The sequence below is a fragment of the Poecile atricapillus genome, chromosome 4 (genome assembly GCF_030490865.1).
Source record: "Poecile atricapillus isolate bPoeAtr1 chromosome 4, bPoeAtr1.hap1, whole genome shotgun sequence".
Classification (NCBI taxonomy): domain Eukaryota; kingdom Metazoa; phylum Chordata; class Aves; order Passeriformes; family Paridae; genus Poecile; species Poecile atricapillus.
Window position 1 is genome coordinate 47,253,096 of NC_081252.1, and position 20,933 is coordinate 47,274,028.

At 40.9% G+C, this 20,933-nt stretch overlaps 2 protein-coding genes across 5 annotated transcripts in view; one reads left to right on the forward strand and one right to left on the reverse strand.

Moving 5' to 3' along the window:
• The window catches only part of MICU3 (mitochondrial calcium uptake family member 3), a 52,809-nt gene extending 44,141 nt beyond the window's left edge, over positions 1-8,668 (reverse strand). For all 4 annotated transcript variants that reach the window (XM_058838307.1, XM_058838305.1, XM_058838306.1 and 1 more), the window contains exon 1: positions 8,352-8,668. In XM_058838307.1, coding sequence (XP_058694290.1) covers positions 8,352-8,651 — 300 coding nt within the window. In that variant the 5' untranslated portion in view covers positions 8,652-8,668. The remainder of the gene's footprint in view (positions 1-8,351) is intronic.
• Positions 8,669-14,019: 5,351 nt separating this feature from the next.
• Positions 14,020-18,502, forward strand: FGF20 (fibroblast growth factor 20). Its single transcript, XM_058838303.1, has 3 exons — positions 14,020-14,560; positions 16,789-16,892; positions 17,604-18,502. Exons 1-3 carry the CDS (start codon positions 14,260-14,262, stop codon positions 17,847-17,849), a joined length of 651 nt encoding a protein of 216 aa, XP_058694286.1. The 5' UTR covers positions 14,020-14,259; the 3' UTR covers positions 17,850-18,502.
• Positions 18,503-20,933: the final 2,431 nt, after the last annotated feature.

The window sequence follows — 20,933 nt, forward strand, 5'->3', positions numbered from 1 at the left end:
CCTTAAGGTCCCTTCCAAAACATTCTGATTCTGTGAACAAGACACAGAAAGTAGATGTTATAGTACCTCAGGGAAGGTACTGTTTGTGAAGGAGTGAACAGGATTCACTAGGTTTCCAATTTCTATTTGAAGTTTCAAGGCCTTATCTGCACTAAATCTCTCTGTGATTAGCAAGTATTTTAAAAAACTTCCATGAAAGCACATCTCTCAGAAAAACAAATGAAGGTAGATTTTTTTTATGCTACATGTTTACCAATCCTCTTGGCGATCATGCCTACTAATTACTATGATCTTGTATCATGTTACAATTCTCACATAAAAAACAGACACACCCACTTCCATCGCACAGAAAGTCACAAATCTCCTAATAGCAGTTTTAACTTAATTTTTAGGCATATCTGCTTATTTCTGGTTTACCTGCACATGTACACTGACCTGCTTTGCTATTAGAAATAAAGGGGAAAAAAGTCCACAACTGAAACTAAGAATCTAGCTGGTAGACAAACTTTCCATCCTTTCAACTTCACAACTAAAGCAGTAAACAAAAAGAGGAAAGACTGATGCTGGTACCTTGTTGCTCCACATTTCACCCCATCCTCCCGTGCCATACTCTTGCAGAAGGATTGCAGAGAGAACACAGCACCGGTTTTGGGTGCTTAAATCAGATGAAGAGAAAAAATTATCTTGGCCTATTTTCCCACTGCTCCCTAACATAGAATTGCATATACACAACACATACCTAATTCTTCCATGGATGATATTTCAAACCCTTTCTAAAATGGATTAAATAGATTCAATACTTATATACAAACCACACTCAGGCAAAGAAAACAGAGGGAAACATTTTTTATTGAAACAAGGTAAGCAAAAATTAAATTGAGAACCAAACAGTAATTTTGCAGGGCACTTCTTTGAAGGGAAAGTATTCTTTGATTGGGTGTGCTGTTGTTGTCAATCTATGCTACAAACATATTACAAATAGCCTAAAATATCTGAGAAAGGCCTCAAAAGTTTCAAATTTATTATGCAAATGAGAGTATGATGATAATGCTTTCTCACTAACATGTTTCAATGACTTAATATAATTACTAAAAATGCTTTTCTGCAAGTACTGTATTTATAGAGGGCCACCTAATGCCCTACTTGCTGTAACAATACCACCACGTGTCACAAAGCAGTAGTCCTTTAGATGAAGGTTTTTGTTACAGACAATTGACATTTTTAAGTCAATCAACTTTGAAAGCATTCCTTAAAGAACATCTTCAGAGTGACATTCCTCAGTATTTTCTCCCTTTATTCACAGCAAAAACTTGAGTGAAGAAAATCTAGACTTTTGATTGAGCAAATTCAGCGTTCACAATCCATTCCCATTTTGGGTTCATCTTTCATGTACTGCATCTATCAACAGAGACAAGCCAAAATGCCCTGAAAATCTGGTGTTCTTACCAAAGGTCTCCACGAATTCCTTGAAATTCCTTGAAGCACAGGCTAATCTCTATTTCTGGTCCCATGTTCATTTTACTGAAATGAACTAAATTTTAAATGAAACTAAATTTTACCGGCTGTCTTACCTCAGAAACATTTCCTTTCAGAATTTGGTATAACGTGAATTAACTTGTATGGCCTTCCAGTGAAACCCATGTAATAACTATATTGTCATAAAACAATACTAACATTGGCCTAACATAGGGCACAAGCCCACAGTGACATTGAAATAGCTAAATTTTTGCAGTGTTAGGACACTGAACTATCTGAAAATATCAAAAAATGGCAGTGATATGGCCCAAATTCACTGGGAGTAAAGTGCAGAAGATAAAGCAGTACCTCATTACTCTGTTTGTTTGTACAAAAGAAATGTTCTTTGTCAAGTGCGAATCCTGTGTAACATTCGGTCAGTAATTAGTTAAGTTTTATTCTGTGTATATCTAATACCAAGTTTTTTCAGAGATAAGTTTAAATGCCAGATACAGGATTTTTGTAAATTAAACATTCAATGCCTACAAGCTCTGCAGAAGTAATCTACAACAATCCATTGTTGAATCCCAGAATAATACTCCAATTCCCAGATTCTGAGAATATCCACAAAAAAAGCAAAATGTTTTACAGAACAAATAGTTAAAAATATATACTCTGTGTGGGCATGTGAGGCAAAAAGCTCCAGCAATATCACATAAAATCTCACAACTTTATTCCAAGTCAAATCAACTTTTCCCAACTGAGATAAAGGGGAGTCTATTTTAGCTAAAGAAGCCAATGTTTACTGCTAAAGGTACATTTTGCTTGCAGTCAAAAATACGTTTGCTACAGTAGTTTAATCTTCAATTTATTTCAAGCGAGTAACTTTCTTTGAATTTTTGTTTGCAAAGTAATCTGTCTTCCATCGATGAGAATCTGTGCAAATTATTAAAATACAAAGGTTTCAAAGCAGCGCTGTTCCTAACTTCCTTCGTTTATATTTGACTTCAGGCTTATTTAATATGCTCTCATGTAGATAAAAGTAGCACAGTTCTGTTTTCATGCTGGGTGGCCAAAAGGTTAACTGTCAGGTTCCCAGTGTGGGAAAATCCCAAAGTAGGCAAAATTGTTTTGATGCTTACTGAAGTTGTACTTCTAGCAGACTACTTAGATGTAGTACAGCCAACAATTCTGTTAGTTGATCCTGCTTCACTGAGATAAGGACAGTATTATATTAAAGTATTTACAAGCATAGGAAGCTGGAACGGGTTTAAAATGCTGTAAAAAGGGCCACGTTCTGATATAATTCTGTTACAGGAAATCCTTGGGGTAACAATGTAACTAATATATCAGTCCTTCTTGCATTAGTTTCACAGGGCACCCACTTCACCTACAGCAGTTCTAGAAGCCTAGTCGGTATGTACATCCAGCTCCATGTGTTCATATGATTCACCGCATGCAACACCAAAACACACTAGTAGCTGGATCTGTCCATCCCAAACATGCACCATCTCTTTTAACACTATGAGGAACACAGAATTAATGACAAAAGGTCATTAATTGACAAAATTGACAAAAACCTTCCTCGCCCATCAGCATGGCTCTCACTACAGCTGGCAAGCAGTATCCTTCTCAGGATTATGCTGGTAAGGAACTTCAGATGTGATCAGCCAAAGAGCAAACCGTTACTTTTAAAACCAAATTACTTTTGGTAATTGCCCTATGGCATTAAATGCACAATACTTATGAAGCAGCAATTGCTGCAAGTGGCTTTTGGAAAAGTGATGCTTATGCATCTTTTGGAACAGCATCCTCTTTGAGCAGGCAGGAGAGCCTCCTCCCTAGGGGAGCTTCCCTTACTTTCTGGAGGTAAAGTCTTGTTCTTCATTTCACAGAGATGGAAATACATGATGTAATGCATGTAGAAATGTGCTGTTATGAAAACACTTGACCCTTTGAGCATTTTCACAAAGTGAGAGTTTGAAAGTACTGTTGAGATACTAGGGAAAAACCCTTTGGAAACACCTGAGGTATACAGCTTCCTTATCCTGAAAATTAATGTGCCTTCAAGAAATGTGATGAAGCACACAGTCTGTGCCTGTCTTTCCCTGCCTCTCTTTAAATTCCTAAATCATCTCTGAAGGAGGTGATTCACAGAGAATATCTCCCCCAAAAATTAGAGATCTGGAGTTCACTACCTTTATATAATGACAACATGATTACATAAAAGATCTCTTAGGAGTACAAAGATGCATCATTGGTATTTCCAAGACTGTTTTAGAAAGTTTTACTAATGACACAACTTTTGGAAGTAAGGAATTAGAAGACAAATATTAACTCCTCTGAGGAACTCTGTCACTCTGTTAAAATAACAGTTCCTTCAAACAGATTCTTTCTCTGCATAACCATCTCCTAAACTTTAAAGGATGCACCTGCTAGCAGAGCTCTCCCAGTCTTCACCAAAACCTTCAGACACAAAACTAGCAGCTCTGAGTGCAGATTTTTACTTTGGTTCTGAAATGTTCTGTGGCAGCATCCCTGGAATTAAAATTGCCAGTTTATTATAGCGTCCAAGATTTCACTCCAGGTAATCATACATAAAGCCCTTGGGTCCAGAGTTATTCTCAGAAAGCATCTGGGAAAAGGTAATCCTGTAGGGAGCTTAGCTTCATGCTGCTTCTGCAATAAATCTTACTTTCCACCAGAACACCTCAAGTGTTATGCTTGGTCAAGCAAGTATACTTTTGCACTGATCCCATGACCTTTGTCTGATCAAATAGTCTGCCACAGCACAGACAGCATGTTGGTGATACATTTCAGAGCTTACCTCACTTTTGGCAAGTGGCACTTCCTTACTCATCTGTACATAAACTCACAAATCTGTTGCATGTCAGGTTTCATACTGCAACCATTTCATAGAACATGGAGACAGATATGCAGACCATTTTGACACATTGTTTCTCTACAAGTCTCAAATACATTTTTTGTCCAGTTAGTCTCAAATGATGTGCCTCATTTCTGAACTGGTCAAAAAGGTGTCCCACCAACATCTGTGTAATCATCAGTATAAGTCCTGGAATCTAAAACCCCTTTTAAAATGTCCTGGTTCATAAATGCTAGAAGACAGTAGGACAAAGCAACCAACTATCAAGATATGCATGATAACTTTATACACTTAAAATATTCTGTCACTACTGCCAAGCATTATTTCAACTCAGTGATAGAATCTGAAGAGAAGTCAGCTGTACGGATACTAACTGGGACTAACACAACTCTAAAAATACTTTCACGGGCCTTATGAACATTATCTGGAAACAGGTGGCCTGCCAGAAGAGAAAGTTGTTCTTGAAGAGTTAAAATGTAAACTAGGTTAACCCACTTATTTTAATGTTTGAGAGCATGAGAAAACTATTCTGCTGTCCACTGGAGCTGCCTGTATCAAACAAGAAGGCCACTTATTACACTTTTACACAAATCCCCCTGAAGAAGTAAAATAGACATATGGGAGTTCAATACCTGTACTGATTTTGGCTGGGATAGTTAACTTCCTTTACAGCAGTCGCTATGGTGCTATGTTTTCGATCTGTGACCAAAAGTGTTGGGAACACAGGGATGTTTCAGTTGTTGCTGAGCAGTGCTGGCATATTGTCACGGCTCATCCTGCTTCTCATATTGTCCCACCACTAAGTCATCTGGAGGTGCACAAGAGCTGTGAGCGGACACAGCTGGGACAGCTAACCCCAACTTACAAAAGGGAGGTTCCGTACCACACAATAATTGTGCTTGCTAATCAAAGCTGGGGAAGACAGAGGAAATGGACACATACATTCAGTGCATCTGCCTTCCCAAGTCTCCATTACTTGTACTGGAATTGGTTTGCCTGGGATGCCTGAACACCTGCCAGCCCATAGGAAGGAGTAAATCAATTCCCTGTTCTACTTTGTTTGCATGGCTTATTTTCCTTTGCTTGTGTGGCCTTTACTCTGCTTGTTAAACTGTCTCTATCTCAATCCACAAGTTTTCTCACTTTTACACTTTCAAGTCTCTTTCCCATCCCACTGCTAAAAATGAGGGAGTGGCTGCGTGGTATGGTGTGGTGCCTGCTGGCCAAGGTTAACCACAATGCTAGAGGTGAGATAGTCATAACTACCCTGAATACCTGAATACTTTACACTGTGATACAGTTTTCAGTTATAAACTCACTATGTGTTAACCTTTAGAAATAAAATTATCCATTGTCAATTAATGTTTCAGAATGGGCTTTTCAAAAAAATTAACACAAAGTCTATGGGAGAAGATAGATTTCCCCCACTAGAACATCTTGAAAAGTTTTAGAGACCCTCTGTCAAGCCTATGTTTATACAAATCCATTTACTACAGCTGTCTATGTCTTAAAGGATTTCAGGTTTTGCAAGGGCTGGTCCCTTAACTGTCAGTACTGGGGCCTTTTTTAGTGGTTACTCTGTCCCCTAGGGGTGATGCAAGAAACATTCGGTGTAATTGCTTCTACCAGCTGCTGTAGATCTCTATAGCAAGACACTGACACCAGAGACACCACTTCCTGCTTCCAATGATCTAAGTAAATAGCATTTGGGGAAAGCATACTGCTAGAGGAACGATTAAGGATGAAACATGCACATGAAAATATTAGGATGAAGAAGAAGAGTGTGGCTTGGATGGAGGGAGGAAAAAGAAAAGCCATCACATGATTTACTTTGGTGGAATGAAAAGCAGGGAACTAGGGAAATGGGAAAGTGGGGTAAGTATAAACCTAATAAACCTCAGAAAACAGTGCCAGGAATAAATGCATCAGGAATAAAGAAACAACCAAAAGCAGCCGGAGATGAAGATACTTGTGTCTCATCATTCTTTCTAGTCAGTACCTGATAAAACTGTAAAAATATCTTAGCAAAACATGCATCACAGTTCCATCAAACTCATCTATACAGAAGCTGCAGGTTATCATTCTCCAATGATTACTCTAAACACACTCTGCAGTAGATCCAAGAGCTCCAACCTTAATCCTAGTAAGAAAAACACCTTTATGACCTTTCATGAAAGAATTTTCTACTTTCCAAGTCATCAGGCTTTTTAAACTGTTACACACAATTAATTAAAGTTGAAAGATTGGCACTAAAAATCAGGAATTAAAGAAGTTACTGCCACTCAGGCCTCCTAACAAAGGCTGTTCCAATACAATACCATTGCAGAATACCGTGAATACTATTCAATGCAATTTGAACACAATAACACAATATTTGCATCCCTTTTTCCATCTCTGGAGATCTTTTAGAAATCTGTAGTGAAAGAGTTGGTGCTCATCACAGGTCTAGAGGGCAATTATAAATAGATTACAGATAGAGCTCATGGTCAAACTACTCGTGGTAGTTCCCTGCCTAGATTTGCATTCAAACTATGGTCTTTTCTCACAAGCCATTCTGCAGAATAAAAGTCAATAATAAAAAAAGCACAGGAACCCACTACCTCAGACCAAAAATTCCACAGCTATTTGATCCTTATTTTTAGGGGGCTTCAATTGAAAGGTTATTTTTTCAGGAATCTTGAGCACACAGACATGCAATTGGAAATCAATTAGAGGAATCATTCAAAAATAAAAACCTGCAACATAAACCCAATATTCTCAGATTTCAGTCTGGATTTAGTCGACACAATCTGAGTGGACATATTTCAAGTTAATCTTTCAAGTTTTCTGCTATGCAAATCGAAAACCAAATTAATTAGAGCCCTTTTCCATACAGAAGCAAGGCACTTCAGTGTTTGTTTTCAAAAAATAAGTATACGTAGGTATTACATTTTATAATTTATAGTGATGTGTGCGAAAATTTGTAATCATACATCCAAGTAAATTCATTGACTTCTCAAAGGTACAGCAACAATACTTCCCTTTAAAGAAAACTGACCATTAAGACTGGCTATGTAAAACAATGTAAAGTTCTGTCAGATCAAAACACTATGAAAAACTGAAACAGCTTCAGTCCTCTGTGCTACAGTAACACACTCCAGACATAAGACTACGAATAACCAAAAATACCAGATTCAAATTTCCTTCATAAAGGATGCCACCAACAGAATGTGCCTTTCAGCTAACGATGCAGGGCAACAAGGCAAACAACGTTCGTATTTAGGCACATGGCCTCCACTGCAAAAATGTAGAGTCTGTTCTCAAAGACACTATAAAATAAACTTGGTATAGACAAAGCAGGCCATTTACACCACTGACTTCCAGTCTTAGCAGATGCCACTCCGACAAACTGCCTAACCACAGTTCTTGACAATTCGAAATGAAAAAACCCTATGATTACCATATGTTACATAGACTGCTGTGCAGGAGTTCATCCTTATCACAGGAAGCTCCACTTTCCAGGATAACGTCAACTAATTCCCGTTATCCCTGGTTACTCAACCGGAGTTTTCGGTGAATTAGTCCAACAGAACCATTATTTGTCACAATGCTGACACTTCTTACGAAGTTTGGTGTAAACCTGTCACCCTACAGGAAATTTCTTATATAAGAAAAGTAATTGTCCTAAGTATAAAATGAAACTCGGGATTTACGCTGCCAGGAGCTGTTCCATTCGCAAACCAGCGTTTTCCATTAGAGAAAGATTCGACTGGGACAGCCCCAGAGGCGAAAGTCAGGGTTCGCGCTGCGAGGCGCAGCCAAGGCGCGCCAATGCCCGCGGCCGCGCTCCGGTGACAGCCCGTCTCTCCCGATGGGTGACAGCTCCTCAGCTCCTGCTGGGGCCCTGCCTCGCCTCCCGGCCCGGGGCTGGCTCCACGCAGGGTCACCTCTGCGCCACAGCCCGGGGAGCGCCGTCCCGGAGAGCCGCCCCTAGCAGAGCGCGCTCCCTGCGAAGGGGCGCGCACACACCTACCGTCACCGTCTCCTTGGCAGCGGCCGCCACGGGGATGGGGAGCAGCGCCCGGGCCCCGCCCGGCTCTGCGGCTGCCGGCTCCCGGGAGGGCTCCCGCCGCCGCTCGGACAGCCGGTACCCCGTGAACCCGGCGAGCGCCGCCCCCGCCGCCGCCCAGCCCAGCTCCCGCCGCCACCGCCGCGGCCCCGCCGCCGCGGGCCCGCCGCCGCCTCCACCGCCCCACAGCCGCCGGGCCGGCGGAGCGCCGGGCGCGGGCCCCAGGCGGCGGCGCCACCGCAGCAGGGAGCGCAGGGCGGCCATAGCCCCGCTCCGCCCCAGCGCCCGGCGCACCGAGCCCCCGGTGCCGGCAGAAGCCTCGCGAGAAGCGGGGCAGGGGGTGGGGAAGCGAGCGGGCCCTGCAGTCCCCGCCCCGCGCCGCCGGCGGGCCGCCCGCGGGCGCTGCTCCCGGCCACCGGCTCCCGGGACAGGCGGCGGCAGGCAGCGAGACGTGCCGTGCCGTGCCGTGTCGTGCCAGAGGCGGGGCGCGCACCAGCTAGCGGAGATACGCGGTGGCCAGACCAAACGCGGGACACCGGCACGGAGCTGGGTCCGCGCAGTTTGAGCCGAAGCGCCTGGGCAGGGCGGTGCGTGGGAGCTGCCGTGACCGGGGCGGAGCTGTTGTTGCGCCTCGCTGCAGTTCTGCGCGCACAGTGGGCGCCGCGGGTGCGGAACGTCGTGGCCCGGAACCTGACCGCGTTATTCCGTGGCCGTGCTCCCCGGGGAGTGCTGCGCACCATGCCGCGATGTGTCCTTGCCGTGTCAACTGCCTCTCCTCTGATAAATAATCTTGAAGAAGGTAGCTTCCTTAGCATAACCAAGAATTAGTGAAAGACCAGTTGTGAAAGATGAGCGTGGTATTTTGTCCCTACTTGATGCTGATGGGCAATAAATCTTGTCAGGCATTTTATGTTAGGGCGTTCTTCCACGGTACAACCTGCATCACCACCTGCATTACCTTGAAACTTTACAAACTGCACACAGACGTTTCAAGACCCAGCACATCTTATGGCATTTTTTTGCAATGGTAAAGTCTCAGTCTTTTTCTTCTTTACATAAGTACCTTTTTCCCCAAGTTTTAACCGCCTATCCTTCATCCTCCCCACCAATCTCTAATGACTTTTTATATTATTATGAACAAGATTTCAGAAAATACACAAATGATAACTTGATACCTTTTAAGACACTCTCATGCATTTTCAGTTGCATTCAGTGGTTAAGATATGTGTCAAAGAGTAAGTGTGGCCACTGACAGTCTGTCAGATCATGCAACTGCAAGCATGGCCAAGGTTGAGTTACCTCAGAGCTATATCTGCAAAGGCAGGTATCTGGGCTGAATGATAGATTTACTGCATTTCTTTCAAAATTTTAGAATACTTTAAGCCAATTAATCCATCAATTAATTCTCTTGACTTCATTATTCCAAACTGTCAAACTATTTTTTGGGCTTTTTTATAACCTACTGCTTTATTTTATAAATACTTTATATGTGTGATTCCCAGGCAAAATCCTTGTCTGAAAGTCTGAGTTACATCTCTGTACTGAATGACTAAAGGCCAATATGGAGACCAGCATTTAGGAGTCAAGGTTTCTGATGCTTAGCATGACTGAAACACAAGTACTTTTCTTGCAAGTACATGACTAAACATCCAGTCTGAAAAATTTTGTAGCATGTGGCTCTTGGATCTTATCAATTCTAGCTACCTCATTAGGAGACATCATTCACCAATACAATTACTTTTTTCAAATAGTCTACCTTTTTGGTTTGACTTTAAGAGAAATTGGCTTTTGGTCAGTGTGGTGTCCCAAAGTAAACCTGCTAAGAGCTCATCAGTCCCCTTGATGTAGTCCTGCAGTCATATAGTCATGAACCATGAGTTATCTCCCTGTTCACACCGTTTTCCTGAAATTAGTTAGCCACATTTTATTTACTTTTCAATAACACCTTTAGGCTAAAATTTCTTTCACTTCAAAAATCCAATTCACATCTGCAACTACTTACACCCAGGTAATTTTAGGCAGAACTTCCCTCACGAGGTGTCTTCTTAGGAGCAAGAACAAAATTTATTTGTGCAGCAAGTCTAAAAACATAAGCTGTCTGAACATCTTGTATGCGCAGATTCAGAAAGCATGTAATTTAAATAAATTAAAGTTGTTTTAATCCAATAATTCACTTACAGGACTAATGAAAAAGCTGCCAAATGAGGCACTTGAATATTGACACATGGAAACAGTTTATTCTTGCTGGATGTAGCCATGTAAATGTGTGCTCATTGCTTCTCTGCTCCATTCTGCATATACAGGTGTTTATTCATGTGTGTCCACAAAAACATTGACAGTAAAATCATGAATCTTAAAAAGCCCTATGAATTTCTGTCTTCAATTAAAGAAATAAAACAAAGCATGAAGGTGTAAGAAAAGCAGAACTTCCTTCCCATAGTAAAAAAAAATATCATCATTGCTTTTTTCTCATCTGAGTTTTCTTAAATAGTTAAATATAAATATACATGTATGTATACATACTTGCTGCTGTATCTGTTCTGAGGAGAAAGCTTTCAATGTTTTTAGAATCTGCATGTACTGCATTTTAAAGGCTTTACATCATCAGATTGTGGCCTGATTTGTACATGGAACCTTGGAAAGGTTCTGTTCTTCCTAGTGAATTCTACACAAGGATACACCTTTTTCATTCAGACTTGCAGTGCTTAGAAAGGCACTCATTGTAATTTGTGCATGTTCTGATCAACTTCCTGAAAGCAGAAAACCAGATTTTTGTGTCCAAATCTAGGAAGAATCTGAAACTGGCCATGCCATATAGGTATCTCCAGCTGGACACAACCATTTGTGTGCTGCTCCATGGTTTTTGTTCAACCAAGTGTTTGCTTTCTCATATCTTCATGAACCCTCCCTTTCCAATATAATATTATATAATTAAAAATTTATGGCTGGCACAGAACTGTTGTGAGGGAGTTCTAAAATTAACCAAGGTGCAATAAATTGCAGGACCTAAAGTTTTATATCTAACAGGAGTTTTATTGATATGTAAATTGCGCTGTCTCTCCATATTTATACAGACTATCTATGAAAGATTTCAGTCCATTACATTCTGTCTTCCCTTGGTAGCCACTAGGTTTTGATTATGACAACATGCTATTCTTAGGAAATATACAGTAATTTTATTGTCTATAGAAGTCCAGCAACTTGCTATGGAAATAAAGACTTGACCACATATATATTTGTTCAATGACACTGAAAGTGCTGTCTTGAGGAAGTATATGTAGAGTCGATTAGATTGTACTGTATACTTTAAGTTGAATTATGTACTCTTGTAAAATAACTCTTCAAAATTATTTAACTTCCCATGGTATAGTTTCAGAAGGTGCAAAAAAAAAAAATCTTTAGCGTTATCTTTTCCTGTCACATGACTAGTGCAAACACACACACAAAAAAGTCTTATCTTTTTGTTTCTTTTCTGGTACTTTATAAAACAGCATAACCGGTTTAGTTCCCAGACATTAAAGACTCCACTCAGAAAAGATCGGTGTTATGTATTCCGCTCTACTTTAAATGTTTCCATTATATAACAGGAAAGATTTAGCCATAAGGGTCTTTCAGTGTGTGATGGCTGAAGATTTTTTTTTCTTCAAAATAGCCCCAACCCTTCTCTACTGGAGACAGTGATGTTATCTGAACCGTAGATCCCTCTAATATTTGTGGGACTCGAGGGTACTGCTTGGACCCAGGAACAGTATCTGTATGGGAGCATCTTTAGGCTTAGAACAGTATACCTCCTCCATTTAATTGTACCATCCTGGTGCATGTCCTGCAACTTAACAGCTGTGATGAACAGTTTGATCTTGACCTGCCAGTCATGTCTATAAAAATACTTGATGTTTGTTTCAAACGTTTTTGGTGTATTCGAGTAATCAGTGAACAGGCTATTTGAGAAATAGGTGCCATATAGATTATTCAACTTTGATCTATTTCTTTGATTTAGCACTACAATTAAGTAGATTTGCTTCAAAGAGAAAGCTCATTGGTTGATGTTTTACACTGATGTGATAATGTTTACACAGATGTGCTTTGAAATCTCGATTATGGTGGATTTTTGGGTCCCACCACATGACAGGCTCCTGTTATCTGAAAAGTAAAATAATATAACATCTATCTGTAACTGTCTTCAGAACAGGTCTGCCTGTGCTCTCCTCTGAGGTGATTTATCTGATCATTGTATTTAGCATTAATTTTTTCAGTTTTAAATCCCTCCACAGTAAATCACTTGCTTTAAAGCAGCCTTTTTATAATTCAGGTGCACACAGGGGCAGTACTTAGGACTGCAATGATGAAAAGGTGTCACATTACCTCCTTTAAAGCACCTGCCAATTAATTAGCCCTATACTCTCCATAGCAAAGGTAAGCAGTCAAATCCATTTGATCTCTCAGATTTAGACTGTGACTGAAAAGACCATGAAGTAAGACGGGAGAACTAATCTCTCATGATTCTCTGCAACTTTTTTGTTTAAATGAAACCTTAAACCACCGAGTGATTCTCTTGAACTTTTGAAAGAATTAACTGTGAAAGATCTTTACATTTTATACTCCAATACCATGTTTTAACACTGGCAAGGAACAGCATATCTTAGATGCTAAGATAGGTCATGTCATTTAAGCCCTAAAATTCATTAGACTTTAGAGAAAAAGCAGGAGAGATGGCAAAAGTCAAGCTCTTAGATTTAATGCAGTTTTACCATTGTTTTACCATTACCAGGTGAACATATTTTCCACCAAAATATATTTTCCTGCGTGAAACATTCTACTCTGGGGATGAAAAAAAGTGCATATGCTCATCTGGAACAGAACAACAAAGTCCCAAACTGATTCAAAACATTGTAGAACTAGAACGGGGATCTTTCAGTAGATGATACTGCTAATTTATGATGTTCGCAGACCTTGGCTACGGGCCCAATGAAAAACCCCAAAGAAGATGGATTAGATGAGCGCCACCTCTCAATCTTTCTTTCTTCTTCTCTGCAAGTTTTGAAAATATTTATCCCAAACGATGGGGCTGCCCATTTATGTTTTTAAGATCTCCTGTCAATACCCAAATACTATAGATCAGTTTAGTGTCACGTCAATGATAAATTAGATGTGAGGGAGAATTTTCAGAGGGGAAAGCACCTCCCTGACTATGCCAATTTCTTTAGAAATTCCCCTCCTTGTAGTTGAAGCGATAAAAGGGAAGCGTAATGCATGTTCATTTTATTAGCGTTTTAGAAACAGGGAGTAAAACTGTCAGATCTTCGGGTTTTTTCTTTCATCTGTGTCTGGGCAGGTCTAACCCTCAGGTAACGCCCTTTCTCCTTCTTCCCTCCTGCCTCTCCTTGCACCTGTCCACGTAATGCTCCGGCAGCTCCCGCCCGTCCCCCGCTGCCCGCTCCGCTCCGCTCGGCGCAGGGGCCGCGCCCGCGCCCCCGCCCCCGCCGCGCGTGTGCGCGCCCGGCTGCGCGCGGGGGGCGCGCCCGGAGCCCCCTCCCCGCCGTCACGGCAGATCAGAGGAAGGTGCGAGCAGAGGGGGAGCCGGTTTACAATTTCAAACGCGGCCTCCCCGCAGCGGCTTCATTAGCATATGTCAGGGGACCGCCGTATATATATACACACGCGCGAGGCTGATGAGCAGCACCCCTCCGCCTGGCTCGCACCGGCTCGCATCAGCACGGCTCGGCTCGGCTCGGCTCGCAGCGGCTCCGCTCGGCTCGGCCCTGCCGGCTCCCCATGCTTGGGGCTCCGCCGCGCACCCCCACATGCCCACCGGGAGAGGCCGGCAGCCGCTCTCCGCCGCCGCCGCGCCCTAGCCCGCACGCCCCGCGCCCGCATGGCTCCGCTGGCCGAGGTGGGCGGCTTCCTGGGCGGCCTGGACGGCCTGGGGCAGCCGGTGGGTGCCCACTTCTTGCTGCCGCCCGCCGGGGAGCGCCCGGCGCTGCTCGGAGACCGTCGCGCCCCGGCGGAGCGGGGAGATCGGCGCGCCCCGGCTGCGGCGGCGGCGGCGGCGGCGGACCTGGCGCACTTGCAGGGCATCCTGCGGCGGCGGCAGCTGTACTGCCGCACCGGCTTCCACCTGCAGATCCTGCCCGACGGCAGCGTGCGCGGCACCCGCCAGGACCACAGCCTCTTCGGTAGGCGGCTGCGGCACGGCCCCGAGTGTGTGCGCGTTTGTGTGTGTGTGTGTAAGCGCATCTGTGTGTACCTGGGCGGGAGCGGTCGTGCTCTTGGGAGGGAGATGAGATGCTGATGATGCTGAGGCAGGTGGATGAGTCCTCAGAGCAGAAAGGCTTCACCCTCCGGCGTTTGACCGTGGGGTCTGCATCATGGCAGGGTAGTGAGGGAGGGCTGTGCATCCCAGGTGAGTCCGGAGACAGGTGTTGCTCAATCTGTACTGGGGTCTATAAGCACAAGCATACACCGGTAGGTTTAGTGGGAATGGTCAAGAGTCAGACTGACCCTTTTTGTATTCACTATTGGTATCGGAGCTTCTTGGGTCTCTCTAAAACTGTATAGGTCACAGGCTTGGGTGTGCTGATCCTTAGACTGCATTAGACTGCTTTGCTTCATGGGACATAAAGCTGAAGCAGAGGAGCCTAAAATGCCTCTTTGATCAAGTGCCTAAAATGCTTCCCAACTAGCTTTCTCTGTCTATAAACCCAAAGGAGGTGAAGACAACCCCAAAAAATAAACATTTCCTGTGATATGAGAGTAAATCCTAAATAGTAATTGTAGAAGCTGGACATGCGAACAAACCTGCTGTTGTCAACTACATGTGAGTTTTGGAGTGTATTGATTTAGCAGTCATAAAAAGGTGATTAAAGAGCTTCCTATCATGCTCCCCATAGTCAAAACAATCTGCAGGAATGGCTCTTAATTGCTTTTATAACACATGGATGTTTTAAGAAGTAGAGGAGCAGTAGTTAACCAGATAGTTCTTTTCAGAAGGAATATTTCCTACAGCGTGTAAACATGAAATAAATCTTTGCTTTAAAAAGAAAATCAAGTTAGCCATAGATCTAACATTTACTAAGCTTTTTAGAATTGTACTACCTTTATTCTACCACTACTCTTGGCAGGTCTGTCTGATGTGGTTTCTTTGTGGGTTGTATCACCTGCTTATTATGCTTTCGGAAAAGGGTGGCTTTGAAAATGATATCAGAAAGACAAAATGACTCCAAATCTTTTATGGGACTCTGTGCTTTATGAACAGGAAAACTAGGATGATTTATGTGTGATACACTTTTTAATGCTTACTCTTTGTAAAGGGTTTATTTTCTTTGCTGCTTCTTAAGACAACTATGAAACCTGCCAAAGCTCAATTAAAATTGAAGACATTTTAAATTATTTTTTTGTATAGTCCACATAGTCCATTTGTCTGGGAGTGAAAATTGTCCTGAAATCATACATAGTAAACAAAGAATCATAATCAGCTGCACTATTTAAAACAATGTGCTTTAGATTCAGGGGTTTTTTTAATGTTTTGTGGTTTTGGTGCTGAACAGTAATATCTTAGATATGATTCTGGCACTTCTTTTTGAGGCTTTGTTTACATTGTTAACAACTTCCAAAAAGCCAGTTCACACATTCCTTTTCTTTCATGTTTTGGATGTGCTGTAATCTGTGCATATCAATTGGTTAAGTATGTTGGCTTACCTTTGCCAAATTCAGGCTTCAAATAGTACCTCATGTCTCAAATACTTTATTAATATATATTACATTTTTGGGCAAATGTAGTATAAATAATGTTACAATCCAAACGGTAGCAAGAAAAGCAGCATATTTTATGTACTTTAAAAGCCTGCACTAAAGACAGCAAGTTGTGTCAAGAGGTGTGGGCCCATATGCTAGATAAGATGTCTGGCAAATACTTTTCTTTTTCTGTGGGTAGATTCTGTTATATAAAATTCCCATCTGTGCTTTGATTTCCATTCAAATGACCAAATAATGGATTTTATTTTTTTTGTTAAGATAACTCTGTATAAGTAGTAAAGTATATTTTCAGGTAATTCAAACCGATCTTTCAATATTTGAGTAGGCAGTTTAGCAAATAGTGTCCAATCATTAAAGACTCCAACAGCATGGTAGTAATGGCTTTAGTCTCAGTGCTGAATAAAATCCTTTGATATTCAACATTTTAAAAAAGTTTCTTAAGTGGTGTAGGATACATATTCCTAGTTGAGGCTTCTTAGACTGCTTTCCTGTGAACGCTTTGTACCTTTTCCCATAGTTTTTGAAGTTTCAGAGAAATTAGGCCACATTTACTATAATATGTGCATTTTCTACTTGTTTTCAACTGAGTTTTTGCATGCTATATGTTTTATGGTTACAAAATTAATTAAAGCAATTTTTTTTCCCCCAGGTATCCTTGAATTCATCAGTGTGGCAGTGGGACTGGTCAGTATTAGAGGCGTGGACAGTGGCCTTTACCTTGGAATGAATGAAAAGGGAGAACTCTATGGCTCTGTAAGTACCACTTTCATATCAGCTCATACATCTTTAGGTTTTGGTTTGCTTCCTTCTTCTTCCTCAAGAATTTAATCTCAGCTTTCAAAACACTAACATCTTTTCCTGTTGGAATGTGTAATGTGTTTTTGAAGTACACGGTGTAGCCTTGGATACTTCAACAAAATAGAATCGATTTTTACAAAGCTATAAGGGTAATGCCAGTCCTACTCTTCTTTCAAGTTTCAAAACATCTTCAGATAAAATATTCTGTTTCTCCACTTCCTTTGGTTGTGGTCATTCCAGTTTAAAATGTGAGAAGTGATGCACACCACAAAGAAATATGTGAATACCTTCCTGCTCTGTTATGTTGCATCTGAGTCCCTCTATCAAATCTCATTTCTAGAACAGCAGATACCCCAAGACAGATACATAATTCCCGTAAATCAGATGAACTTTAAATAAGTCATAAATAAGTAAAGTTTTGTTACTGTAAATGTTAACTAATTCAAAATGTTAACTAAATACAAAATTGTAGGTGTACAGGTCCAAGTTACCAAACTCATTGTCAAGTCTGTATACTTTTCTTGGGTTTGGTTTGTTGACATTTAAATGAACAGTAAGGCTACACAAATCATAAAGCATTTTGTTTATTTTTATCACTTTATTTTTCATGTCTTCAAATATCTAGTGACAGTTTAACTTATTTTTCTTTTCCCTTTCTTTCTGTAGGAGAAACTAACTTCTGAGTGCATCTTCAGGGAGCAATTTGAGGAAAACTGGTACAACACCTACTCATCCAATGTGTACAAACATGGGGATTCAGGGCGGAGGTACTTTGTAGCACTTAATAAAGACGGTACTCCCAGAGATGGGGCCAGGTCCAAAAGACACCAGAAATTCACGCATTTCTTACCCCGGCCTGTGGATCCTGAAAGAGTTCCAGAACTGTACAAAGATGTGTTAGGATACAGCTGAGGAAAGAGGCAGCTTTGGCAAAAAAGCAAACTGGAGCTGTTGCCCGTGCTTTCATGGCAATGCCAGCATGAGGACCTGCCGAGGTCTGGGATGCTGGATGTGAAGAACCTACTTGGTGTAAGGCAGGCCTCTGTTTTCTAACCACTGGATTTAGGAGACAAAGCCTTGAAGCTGAGCATGGATGGACCAGCCTCCTCAAGACTTGCTGAATGGTAGTCAGTCACCAGGAGGAAGTGTGACTTCTTAAAACATAATGAACTCTCAGCAATTCTGCCCGGATTACCTGTGGCCTGTAGGTTTAGCAAGGAGCCATCTACATCACATGGATGAGACAATGGCTGGAAAAAATAGAAAGAAATGGACTATGAGATAGTGACAAATCTGAGAACTGTGTGTGAAGTTTTACACGCTCCACGTTAGTGATGGACGTTAGATGTCAATGCATAGTAGTCAAAACTGGAAATTTTCTTCAGGATGGACCTATTTATACATCTCCAGATAGCATATATTTATTTTATATATTTATTTATTAAAGAGTTTATTTTTTACTGGGATATGAAGAGAATACAAGTTCCTAACCCCAATGAGAAATCATTTTCAGTGCCAATATTTACTCTGGGTCATATCATAATACAGAAATGACATTACCTTGCAATGCATCCAAAACCTGAGCATGTGTGTTTCACTGTTTATCAGCTACAGATAAGTTTATATTTTATGTGCATACCATTGCCTTGTAACTGTCCTTATTTGGAAAAGAATGTTTAATTTTTTTTTTTTTTTTTACTTATGAGAGTGCCTTACAGATTGTATTAAATTCAAATGCACATTTGAAAAGAGAATTAAAAGTTACTTCACTTCCTTTGGTTTACTGTTATTTTTAAACTGAGAGTCTCCTAGAATACTATGTACAACATTTCAAACCTTCAACAATTATGATGAGTGTATTGCAGTTACCTTGAAAGAAAAACTAATATTACGTCTTGAAATCTTGATTCAAATCGCAACATGCTTGATGGTCTATGGCCAAAGGATTCCTACTATCTTTACTAACACAAAAATAGCTAGTCTCTGTAAAATTTTCATGTAGTATTCTCATGTTTTAATTATATTCCCTATCAATATGGTTAAGAGGAAACAAGTTCAGAGTGCAAAGTTTCATATATTGCTATATAAAAAACTTCTGAGGGTTGTTTCTCCACTGCGTACAGAGAAGCTTAAGAGGACAACTTTCTTACCTTAATTCCTCATCTAGGCAATATTTTCAGCATAGGATGTTCTGTGAAAGCTGTCAGAACAAAGATGAGCTGTGTCTCTGAGCTAGTTACAGCTATAAAACAGGCAGATCATACTACTTTAATTCAGACCTCTCAGTTATGAAGCACAAACTCATCTGGATATTAACTGTTGGGGAAGTCTGCTCTACAAGGATACAAAGGGTTAATGACAGAGTTATGATTTAGACCCAAACCTGCTGCAGCTTGCTGTCACATGATTGCCACCTGCATGGACAAGGCTGGCCCAGGAAAATTGCAGGGAAGGCAGTTCAGGAGAGGGCACCAGAGGTGGTCTCATGTTTCAGATGCCAGTGCTCCCAGTGGGCTCCTGCTCAAGATAACTCATTTACATTCAGTTTTATGCAATCGTATATGGTTCAAGTACTGCACATGCATAATTTATATAAAATCAAGGTCTCAATGAAAAACATTTTCCAGTATATAGCACACTTGCTAGAACCTTCGCTGTGCCAGAACTTCTTCCAGTCTATAGTGAGAAGTGCATGAGTGTAGGTTACTGATGGATTGTTGACAAAAATATTTTACTTTCTGCCAAATAGAAATGAAATGCAGATACACAAAAGCATGTTTCAGCACTGTGTGGCTAGCAATGTATAACTTACTAGATAAAAGGTTTAATTTAAATTTTCTGAAACATGGGAAGTGGAAGATCTACAGTGCATTGAGGACATCTTAGTAAAATAACATTGTAATGCACTCCAGTTTATCATAAAATAATGGTTTTGTGGGTAACATTGAGTCCCACTAGTAATAGATCAATAGCTGAAAAAAAGGGTATATGCTTTAAATAGAAAAATTCTTCCTCTGCATCTTAAAGGTAGTTTATTCCATATAAATTGGGTAAAAAAGAAATAGCTGCTGATTGGGGTATAATTCCCATGCATTTCTGGCAAACACAGTGTTTAAACCATAGCAGGAAGAATTCTCTCTCTTTGGGTTACAAGTTTACTCTTCATCTTCAAAAGTACGTTGAAGATGTCAAGGCCTGTAATCAGCCTTGTTATTATTGTTGTGCATCTTTTTTTCACAGATATGATACAACCCATAACAGTAACTGAGGATACTTCTAAATGCTAAATAATAATCTGAAACTTCTGGATCCAAACACATGCCCAACATCTAAATGCAGAAGAGTGATATGTGCTTTCCCCATTTCTATTTTAGATATTTGCAAATATATACAAAATATAATGGAGAAGTTGTAATGGTGATGAATGACTGTCCAAAACCTCCAGAGCACTGAAAAGCTGTCACAGCCTCCTTTTTACTTCTGGTGTATTGCCATGGAAGAAATACATCGAGGTTCCTTATTTCATTTTGCTTGAAGCATTTATTTGCTCTCTGTTACATCCTGTTCATCATGATCTTCAGATACAGTTAATGTTTTTCTAGTTTGAAAATGGTGGATACAAAAGTAACACCTCAAAAGGGCAAATTTTATGTTATTAAACTAATAGCTTTAATTGTCAGAGGTTGGGGTTTTTTTTTGTGTGATTTTCACTCCCACTTCAAAAAGCCCAACAGCATAGAGGGAGGGGTTTGTTCTGTTTAACAAGTAGAATAAATGATCTAGTTTAACTCTCATTATATTCTAATTGTATAAATCTGAAAGATGTGGGCTGCTCTAATATTATGAAGGGAGTAATCTGAAGGATGTGACAATGTTCAAGATTCAGAGGAAATCTCTGAAGGCAGAGAAAATATTTCATGTTGAAATAAATTCCTGTATGATTGACTGCGCTTTACTCATTCATTTTTTTCCCAGAGAAGAAGAACCTTTCAAGAT

Bases quoted from the DNA above. Each gene is read 5' to 3' on its own strand.
- FGF20 (XM_058838303.1), top strand. From the start codon at position 14,260: ATGGCTCCGCTGGCCGAGGTGGGCGGCTTCCTGGGCGGCCTGGACGGC. The intron at 14,561-16,788 runs GTAGGCGGCTGC...TTTTTCCCCCAG, and splicing joins CCAGGACCACAGCCTCTTCG to GTATCCTTGAATTCATCAGT. The intron at 16,893-17,603 runs GTAAGTACCACT...TTCTTTCTGTAG, and splicing joins AGGGAGAACTCTATGGCTCT to GAGAAACTAACTTCTGAGTG.